The 11,054-nt window shown below is 31.1% G+C and overlaps 1 protein-coding gene and 1 long non-coding RNA gene across 10 annotated transcripts in view; one reads left to right on the forward strand and one right to left on the reverse strand.

Moving 5' to 3' along the window:
* Positions 1–11,054, reverse strand: part of Dh44-R2 (Diuretic hormone 44 receptor 2) — a 94,595-nt gene continuing 83,541 nt past the window's right edge. For all 5 annotated transcript variants that reach the window (XM_040722127.2, XM_040722125.2, XM_040722128.2 and 2 more), the window contains 2 exons: positions 10,857–11,054; positions 1–458 (listed from right to left, as the gene is read on the reverse strand). In XM_040722127.2, the coding sequence (XP_040578061.1) occupies positions 273–458; positions 10,857–11,054 (384 nt within the window). In that variant the 3' untranslated portion in view covers positions 1–272. The remainder of the gene's footprint in view (positions 459–10,856) is intronic.
* On the forward strand, positions 456–3,514 carry LOC121126786 (uncharacterized). 5 transcript variants are annotated; one of them, XR_011782585.1, is made up of 3 exons: positions 456–2,191; positions 2,265–2,870; positions 3,115–3,514. It is a non-coding gene; the product is annotated as an uncharacterized lncRNA (long non-coding RNA). The 5 variants fall into 5 exon arrangements; XR_005867181.1 differs by lacking the exon at positions 3,115–3,514 and having other exon boundaries at positions 2,265–2,327; positions 2,383–3,071; XR_005867180.1 differs by lacking the exon at positions 3,115–3,514 and having other exon boundaries at positions 2,268–2,327; positions 2,383–3,071.

Below are 11,054 nucleotides of genomic sequence, written 5' to 3' on the forward strand. Positions count from 1 at the left end.
TATTATTAAACTTATGTTATGTATTTATAATTTCAACATTAAGGTTAATAGTCACAATATATTTAGTGGTTTATAAGGGAAGTGTTAATAAAATATAACTAATAATACCAAGGGGTCACAACTCAACATTATAATTATCGATATTTTAATATCCCTAGTGTCTTAGTACACATATTTGCAAATTACTTTGATAAAGCAGATTAAATATTTATTTATTGCTTAATATAAATCATAATATATATTATTACATTTTTTTTGTTACATTGTATTGATCATACACATCTAAATAATGAATTTTTTCTAGATTCACAGCCATAAAAAGTAGCCAACGTGATTGAGTTTCTATTTTGAGAATTATTTTGTAAAGATCGAATCATTTTCCATCGTTCCCAGTTATTTTTTGTTATATTTCTAACCTCAGTATTAAGGAAGCAGTAAGGTAAGGTGACAGCAAATCCCTGTAAATTAAAAAAAATATTAATTATGTTTATTTTTAAATAAAGTAAATAAGTATCTATTTTCTCGAACTAAACAAAATTATTGAACTGCCAATATTGAAATATTTTACTTGAATTAATAACGTAACATTAACACTGTAGATTTGGTTCCTAATTTTTAATAAAATTGATTTTATTTCATAGATTTGTGATTAAAAAAAGAAAACCCTCGTTTTTCTTTTTTGTTCATTCTTTGATTGATCACCGTGATTTTAGATGTCGTTTCTTGAAATTTGTTAGCATCTCTTTATGAAATCAAAATTTCCGCTTACTTTTGGTGTATTTTTCAAATATTCATAATAAAATAATTATACATACATGAGGTCCCACGTTAGAGGTTTTTTTGGGAACAAGAAAAATCCTTGTTCTATGAAATACGTGTTGTACGAAGACTTTTTTAGTACTAAAACCCGTAAAATGGGAGAAACTGTTTTTGAAAGTTCACTTTTTTCCTTTGTTTTTTTATTATGGTTAGGACTAAAAAAACATTTAATTCATCATAAATTATTTAAAATAATGTATGCCGACAAGATACTTTTAAAATACAAAATTATATTCTACAAGGGGTATTTACGTGATTTTCAATGCTTTAATTTCAGTAATGTAAAATTTAATTTAATGGGACTTAACAAATATTTATTTGCCAACAATTTGAATTGCAAGCTTGTATAATAAGTAATAACCAAAAGTTTTATATCTAGGTATCAAATCAAATACTTTTAGGACACTCTCCTTCCTCCCAAAATTATACACTTTTATTATTTGAATATAAAGGGATAGTATGGAGAAACTTATCATAAATTACAAAAATTCTTATTTATCTCAATATATAGGTTTTTCTAATATATTATTATAATAATACCTAATATACCTCATTTTTTTTAAATCTAATATTTGTTGTATTTAAATATTGAGTATACGATACACTGTTCATTTTGTTATTTAATGACTTTATCTGTACTCAAATAAACCTGGATAGCAAAGTTGTAACCTTCACTTGGTAATATTGGTGTTCCCTGTATTGTTGCATTTCTTTTGAATATATATCCCTTTTTTATTATTTTTTCTTTTCCTAGTACGTTTGCAATTGGGTTGCGCTCTTCTATTTATATTACTCATGTGTGTTTTGAATTTGCCACGTAATTGCATTTCATAAAAATGATAATTAAGTACACTAATTAATTTGTGTTTGTGCCCTTCCTTGCCTCGAAAAAGAAAAAAAAAGGTTTTATTCATGATCCTTCGAGACGGATTGTAAGGAATTGGATGGATTTCTGATTAGCAATAGCATAGGAAAATATCATCACATCAGAAATCGTTTTTGTAACCACTCGTGGTTGTTAATATATTAATATTAAAGTATGTTCTTTATATTTAAAAGATGGCACCGTTTAAAATATGTATCACCCTGCTTGGAGAACATAGGGTATATTTCGAAGAGTATCATCAAGAATTGAGTTAAGGGATGAAGTTGGATAAACGCGTTTGTTCGGAAACGGAATAAATAATCAAATAGTACGCGGAGTTTGACACTAGTGACAATCAAAATATCTGTACAGTAAACAGCTCCAAGAAATAATTCGGGAGCTACAAAATAAGCATGTCAAGGCTTATCGAAATTTTGCAAGTGAATTAAAGATCAATAACTTTAAATGGAAATAAAATATCAGAAAGAGCTTTGGGTTATTAAAAATGTTTGTTTTTTTACGCAGATATGAGTCTAAAACCAAAACTAATGATCCTTTCCCCATAATACATGTACCCCAGTAGGACTTACCAACGTTTGAACGGCAATTGACGATTTTTGCGTCATGAATGGAAACATTTTTCGTAAATGGTGACAATTATAATATAAATACACTAATAAAGTTTACTTTTTGTTTAGATCTGTACTTCAAGTACAACATCTGTAATAGGTTTTATTTCTTCCTTTGACATAGGAAAGTTATAATGAAGCTATCAGAATCTTAAAGAATAATTTTGGTTGAAGTACAAACTCTGATATCCAAGCTTGTTCATAGATTCGTTCGTCTAAATCAAGTGAAGTATAATATTCTCACGATGAAATAATTACAAATCAACGCACTCTAAAAACGAATAATATAAATTTCGAAGAACCTAATTTACAAAGATTTGGCGAGTAGAGTGTCTAACCTCTTTATGGATAAATAGAAGAGATTTGTTAGTGAAATTCAAGATTAAGATTTAATCACAATAGATAACATATCACATGTTCAAATTGCAGTTAAGGATGCAGAAACTTGGAATTCATTGAAGAGTGATTGAACATTGCTCTTCATGAAAAGAGTTGTCAATAAATGTATTCTAAATTTGCATGTTGGCCATCCAAATTCCGAAGAATTGCTCGACAAGGTTTTTAAACTTGGCTAGAACACAGGCACTCACATTTCGAAATTTTATTGTTTAAAATTAAATAATGAGCCTCAAAAAAAAATATATATAAATCCGTGTCTATTTTTTAACTCATGAAATGAGCAGTTTTTCCCACGATACTTGCTATTTTTCTTTATATCCAACTTTTTTTTTACAATAATAATATACGAATGAATGTACGAGTGCAATTAAAATTTTTTTATAACTTCATATTCTTCCTTAGGATACTTTTCCACAATTATGCTGACGAGACGATCTATCACATATGGTTTAGTATAAAAGAATCCCTTGACACTTAATGAAATGCTTCTGTATTTTTTGCAAAATTCCAAAAAAAGATTCCCATGGTTGAAGCAGCCCCCTTCTTGGCAATGTTTTAAACCACGGACTAGGAGGAACTTAGATGCTGGAAGTATTACACCCCAGAGTGGGAAATTTTTGATGTAACGATTTGGCCACATATCAAGCAACATAAATTAATACATGATCTTCACAGATTTTAGGAAGATGTAAATCATTAGATGGTTGTTCTATTGTATTTTTATCATAGTTTATATCTTGTTCAATCTCACCTTTAATGATTTTAGGATAAAATATATCATCAAAGTCTTGATAAAAATCTATATTTTCTTTTGAATCTGCTTCTTTCAAAATAGGACCTAAAAGGAGATGCAGGATTATTATATATACATAAGTGCATTGGTGATACTACAACCTATAATTTGTTGAAACATAGAAACAAAACATGGGTCTCCTTCAAATCTAACGGGAGCATTCTCAACAACCATTACTTCAGTATCAGTCCTTTAACAAAATCCTCCTCATTCCATTTTCCAAACCTCTTCCCACTGATAATGAGTTTACATTGATATTTAGTAAATTCCTTTCCAGTTCTCCTTTTATCGCTTCCTTAAAATTAGATTTGGATTTTAATAATCTATTTTTCGATTGAACGATTTTCACTCTTTCGTATAAATCTGAATTCTTTTTCCTTAGTGACTCGAGTTCTAAAAAGAGTGGATTTTTCTGGTATTACAATCCCTACTAATTTTTATAATCCGGGATAGACATGTTTGATTAGATGCGTTAACCTGTTCTAACACAAGTGTTTCCGTTGGTTTGGGATGATTTGTATAATGTCGCCAAATATATTTTACTAGAATCTTCTTCAAAATGGTTCACTATCTTAATTCATTTTGTTTTCCTTGGAGCCTGCTTAAATTCTTCTCCAGGTATTAGACCTCTGGAAGGGATAACACCTTCTAACAATTTTCTTTTTATAAGTAGTCTCAGCAATTCACCTTCTAAATCCCTTTTATAAGCATTTTCCTCAAAAAGATTCTCACAAATTTTGGCTATTTTCCTCAGATATCTTTTCCATGACAATCACTTTCCCATTGTTTCCTTCTTGAGGAATCCTTTAGAAAATTATGATAAATTTTGCTCGAAGGATTTATTAGATATTTATTTATTAATAATTTATTTAGTATTAATATATATTTTGTAAAATGTAAATAAGATATAATATCATACTCCAACGATACCAAATTTATCTCTCTTGGCCCACAGAGTAGTCCCAGTTCTTAGTTTTGGCCTTTTGGGAATTTTTATTTGGTACCCTTTATATTTTCTATGACGTCAAAATCTCTTTCTCTCGCCCAGCAGTCGGTGCGATACATCAAATTGAGAATTCTAGCAAGCCCAATTATATTACGGTCTAACCTTGTATTTCTATTAACCTTGAGTTTTATTACGTCTAGGGTGGTCAAGTATCATAAACTACTTATTAAGATAACTTCTTATGATCAGTTATAACTACGTAAGTGGTTTCCCATCTTCCTAATAAATTGCACAATAACAAAGATATAACTCAGTTACTTGTTCAATCTAAAGCTCTCTTTTATTTTTGGAAATTTAAGGAAGAAAGTTTTTGGCTGTATATAGATTTTAATAAGGATTCAAAATCACTAGTGTGTTATTTGAATCTTTGAGATATTTGGATCATCAAGGTAAATTTGCACCTCTTTTCTTCATAGCTAAACTCATTTTTCAAGAAACATGGAATCGGAAGATAAAATGGGATGACTTTTTGCCAAGAGATCTGGTTGAGTGATGTTTTCAATGGAAACTTGAGTTAAGACTTCTTAAATCCCATTCAGTTCCTAGATGTGTCATGAAACCAAATTTTCATTATAAAGATACGTAGTTGTTTGTTTTTGGAGATTTTTGTCAAAAGGATGGGTTAAAATGCTGTATTTTAGGTTTGTTCTTAATGGTTAGTCTATGAAAGTAGGTTTTCTCACATCATGTACTAGAGTCAAAGAAATCTTAATTCCACACATTGAATTAGAGGCTGCACTTTTATGTGCTCGCCTTATTGAAAAGGTTTACCCAATAACTAGTTAAAATATCTAGAGTTTGAGCATGGACAGATTCTGCTATTGTTTTTCATTGGATTCAAAGTCAGGCATTGAATACGAAAAAATAGGCTGATAATTGGTACAGATCATTCAAGATATCATTGGTCTATCATAATGGAATCATGTCTCTTGATTACATAATTCTGCCGACGATAGATGCTGTAGATCATCAGCCACTCAATTTTTAAAACAAGATTTATGGTTTATTTATGCTTTATTATTACAGGTGTAGATAATAATTAAATACACTGTAAAAAAAATCTATTTATAAACTTATGGTTCAAGGTATTCCCACTCCTTTATCTCAAATCCTCAATACCTCTTCGCCTTGGATCAAGATTTAAAGATCTGCAAAACAACTTTCTATATTATTAAAGGGAAGTGTCCTTAAAAAAACTGTGCACTTTCTCTTGAGGAGCTGGAAATTGCAATAAATGGTCGCGTGCGACATGAGCAAGAAATATATTTTGACAATAAATTCAAGAGATTAAGTCAAGACAATTTGTTATTTAATAAGGATAGTCTTGGAATTTAAATAATGGCAGGGATACTTATGATAAATTAATAAGGGTTGAAGGTCACCATATTAACATCAAAATATTACCGTCCTATACCCGATATCCGATGCTAGTTTCAAATATACAACATTTTTTTGCTTTTCTGATTGAACATGAACATGCAGGATTACTTTACTTAGGTCCTCTTACAACTTTGACATCACTACATTCTCGTATTGGATTGTTCTATGGAACCAATTAGTCAATTCAATATTATGTAAGTGAGTTAGATATCAAAGTTCTTTAGCCAAGTCGTCTCTTCATGTAATGAGTGATTTACCTGTTGCAAGAGTAGATATGGGTCCTCCGTTTGCACAAACTAGAATGACTCTGCAGGTTCAGTCAATATTTATACTTCAAAAAGAAAAAAAAATCAATAAAAGGTTTATATTTGTTTATAAACCTCTCAACTAAAACTTACAAAATCATTGAATGCTCTTCGTTGGATTTAGTATTTTTCAACGATCTAATAATGGAGGAGGCTTGCTGGTTAAATGTTCCTCCTTGTATTCTGAGGATACATTCTGATGTACTTCTCAGGCTATTATAGTCTACGAATGGAGTCAGTTTGGGAAGTTGGTATCCTGAGTGAGACAAAAGATAGAAATAAGACGGCGGTTGTCATGAAGACCTTGGACAGCCTTAATCCTAAGCCTCCTATTAGCACTATTCAGGGATAAACTCGATAGATTGGATGAATCACTCAATCCGGTTGAAGAAATGGATACCTCCCGTTTGGAATTGGAAATTATCCACGGTATCTATATGGCTTGCTGGAACACATGGGAACAAACCTTCAAGAATATGGAAGACCGGTCCGAAACCCCACTGATAATTGTCTTCATCAGTGTTAAGAAAACGGAGAAATTGCATAATTCACATGAATATACTCAAGAAAACGACCTCGCCAGTGTGAGCGAGCCAAATATGTAATTTTTCTCTTATAATGAACGGGAGTATGAAGGAAGATCATCTCAATTATAAGAAAAGGATGGGAGCTCACAGGCGTGACATAATGAAAGATATATGCCTTGAAAATCAACAAGAGCTCGTGGCATTGCATCCGAGAAGAGAAGGTTACGATGAACCAATAGAAATTGATGCAATGCAGCTACGACTAGATCGCTCAACACAACCACACCCAATTCTCTCAATGTACTGAAAGCAAACGTTGAGGGAATTATCATCCTCTCGACCAGTAACAAATAAAAAAATTATCTTTCCCATACAAACGAAGGCGAATCATTCAGCAGAAGAGGGTAGAATAATCACTCAAAAATCAAAGCAAGCTTTAAAAAAATCTTAAGGGGGGCAGAAGACCCTTTTCTTTCTGAAAAATCTGCACCACCTAGCAAAACAGAATTCGATGGGTTGGAAGACAAGAAGAGTATTCCAATAACAATAACAAGGTGTTCAATATTGCATCTAATAATAATCACTGGTACATCAACCCATTTATGTATGGTGCACACTGGATTCAATTCATTTCCAATTAAGTGTGAATACCAAAAATAAAGGCTTTGACGCCATGGATGAAGAGACTTGGTTAAAGCATCGATAAATCGTGTCTTAACGCCAGTAATGATAGTAGTATTGGGAGCAGGTAACAATAAACTCAAAATAATTGGACTCCAGAAGAAGAACATAGACCTCGGCATAGATGGGGTAACGAAACCATGGTATAAAAGTGCCATAACGGTGAAAAATTTGAATATAATAATCATTATAATATCTTGTGTGTCTCTTAGGGAAATGAATATATATTTATCTACAAGATAAATTCATTGCAAAGTTTGGTTCCAGTAGTGATGAAGTGGAACTAACAATATTTTTATAATCAAACAATGTAATTGTAATGGATGCACTTAGGTTCTACCTAAAAGGCAATTAAATTACACTTTTAATTCAAAGGAAGCCAACCTTGCCTACTGATTGTAAAGTTATGGTTGATCTAAACGTCCAAATCAACCAAGCCCAGCATAATCAACTTAGGTCACTTGTATCGTTAAATCCACTTCCAACAAGTAATTGGAAGGCTGTTATTAAACCTAGGATGGCTGAAGTAAGATGAAGCAAAGTTAATATTTTTATTCAATTGGCTATGACAAATATTGGAGAGAAACCCTTAGCTATGAAGGAAAGCATGATAATTGGGTCAATAAATTTACATATACACATATACAATATATTGCTTCATAGCTGCAATCTTGAACTCAATGATCAATATTAATCCACCTTGCAAGGCACTTAAAATGGTGAATCCAAACACTAGCTACCAAGAAGCAAGAAAACATCAAATGGAATACGTTGGTCAATCTATTCAACAACCCAAGAACAAGAAAAAGACGAGAAACGAGATAGATATAATGTTGGATGTTGGAGAAACTGAAATACTAGAATTTGAAGTGAATACTGGAAACAATGGTCCTTCTAAAGCCAAATGCTCAATTAATCATACAGTTAGAGAATGTTTCAAAAAACAATTTGAGGAATGCCAAACGAAGGGTAGTAGCACCTACAATTTCCGAATGGGGTTCTGCTCTAGTCTCACTGAAGAAGAAAGACGGTCCATGGAGGTTTGCTACTGATGATAGACAACTTAATCAAATTCCCAAAACTGATAATTGCCTTATTGTCCACTCTATGGAACTTTTATCTCATTTTTGGTTAGAATAAGCACGTTATTTCATTGCTATTTATATGGCTGGCGCCTACTTTGCAGTCCCTGTGAAAAAAAGATGATCAAGGCAAATTAACGACATTATTTTCATATGGTACTTACAAATTTCTTCCAATGGTTTTGGTACAATGAATACATGCAGATCATATGCAAGACTTATGCAACAAGTTTTTGGATATCAAGTTGATATTTCTTTCACAACAACTTTATCACTGGTAAGACGTTTATGTAAATACTGTCACAATTAGCAGAGTTTTTAATCCGAAAGGAAAGAAGACAATCTACGAATCAAAACGACCAAAACAGACTTATTTACAAACCAAACGGCAAGGTTGGGACACAAAATTGGAAAAGGACATATTTTTCCTGAGAACAACTAACTGAAGCAATCTAGATACTGATACCTGAAGTTGTAAAATAACTTCATACATTTTTTTTGGTAAAACTTCTAATTACAGAAAAAATATATCGATTTGCAGTAAGATTGCCTATTCATTAATGCAATTGCTACAGAAAGAACATGAATGGATTTGGGAAGAAGAGCAAACAAGAAGGCAGTGAAGAACTCAAAGAAAACTTACTAAAACGACCAATATTAATAGCTCTTAACTTTGAAAAAGAATTCAACTTGGAAACCGACGCTTCAAACTTTGCTACCAAAGTAGTTCCCACACAAGTTGCAGATGTTTGTAAAGAACACCCTACTCCCTATGGTAGTAAGAAACTCAATGCAAGTCAAGACAATTATTCAGCAACAAAAAAAAGAGTTTTTAAATGTTTAAATATATACCAGAGCGATCCCCTAAGGCCTGACTAATAGATGGTAGTAGGTGTCTAAAAAAATCACCGTATTAGCAAGTATAAAATATATAAAGGTTATGTTTCAAGTTTGAAGGCACAAAGTTATTTAGTATTTGTTTGGCTTCTGTTAATTGTCAACGTTGTCAGAGAATTAGTGAAAATGGAGAAAATTGTTCATTGTTATGTAATACTATGCTTTTATTTGAAAGGCCTCAACCCTATCAATATAAAAATTGAACTTTTTTCTACATTGTGTGAGCCTGCTCCTTCGTTTACAAAAAGATAAGCTTGTTTGCAGAGTTTAAAAGAGGCCTTAAGTGCTGCTGTGACGAGCATGGCAGTGTTGAACCAAATGAAGTGATGACCCAAGAAATTTTGAAGAAAATCCTAAAACAGGTCGGTTTGGAGACTCGACTTAAAGTGTGCGAGCTTGTTGACATGGAAGGTATTTCAAAAAGTTTGGTACATCTAATTTTATCTGAAAATTTAAACAAATGAAAAGGTGTATGCAAGATGTGTGCCACATTTGCTCAAATCGAGGAAAAACAGTGTCGTAAAGAAGCTTCAATTGAGTGCTTAGTGAAATTTCACAGTAGCCAAGGACAATTTTTGTAATTTTAGAAGAAAAGAAATACAAAATTCCTAATAGTTTTTTTATGTGATAGAGCTGAAAGAAGACTATGTAGAAAATTATTATTATTATTATTTTTTTGCCTAGATATTATATTTTGAAATAAATTTTATCCAAATAATGTATCTATTATTACATATATTATCATTAGTATATTTCAGTTTTTGTTTATAGCTCTTCACATTCATAAGTATAAAAATGCCCCTTAAAGACTTAAATGTTTGTATATCAAATTTATTTATGAGATTTTAGGTTTATTGATGCAATATATACTTAAACAAATATTTAGAAAAAAAAATCTCCTTAATGTAAGTTTATGAATCTTTAATAAAATAAAATATTAAATCTTTTTATTTATACTTATTTGATAAAATAAATAATACAGTTAGAAGCTATAAGGGATTTTTTCTATATAAAGTAGATTACCGAAAAACTCACTTTTCTAACGAAAAAAAAAATATAAACCCCACAATTTATATTAAAATTATAATTTAAATCCAATAAAATGTATTTATTGAAATTTATAGATTGACAGGCATTCATTTTTTTAGTGGAGTTCTACACAAAGGATCTGAATTAATTTAATTAACAAATTGAAAGTAAGTGTCTTCCGATAAAAATAATGTGTATTTTTTTTTCTGAAGGATAAGAAAAGGTTTGATGAACCAATTTGGCTCTAATAGCTGTGAAAAAACTTTTTAATTGAAATTATAACTATTGAAGTTTCTCCAAAGTTAATTCCTGTAGTGCCTATAATAAAATATGAAGCATTTGAAAAGTTAACCCAATTTCTTGGGACAAGCATTCAATTGCAAAAATACAACCGTTGCACCCAACTCTACTCTACTTATTTTTAAGTGATCTGGAATATATTACCTGTGTAGATAGTAGTAGTGCTCGAATATGCTGTAATACATTTGCAAATACCGAGCCATTGCTCGGAGCATAAATTGTAATCATGTATGTAATTCCTAGAAGTGGGATTATAACCAATAATGCTTTTGTAGCTTTCCAATGTTGATGATTATTATCCTCGGATGAACAATTGGGAGACCGAAGTTTTGTAATTACAAC

The sequence above is a fragment of the Lepeophtheirus salmonis genome, chromosome 12 (genome assembly GCF_016086655.4).
Source record: "Lepeophtheirus salmonis chromosome 12, UVic_Lsal_1.4, whole genome shotgun sequence".
NCBI lineage: Eukaryota > Metazoa > Arthropoda > Copepoda > Siphonostomatoida > Caligidae > Lepeophtheirus > Lepeophtheirus salmonis.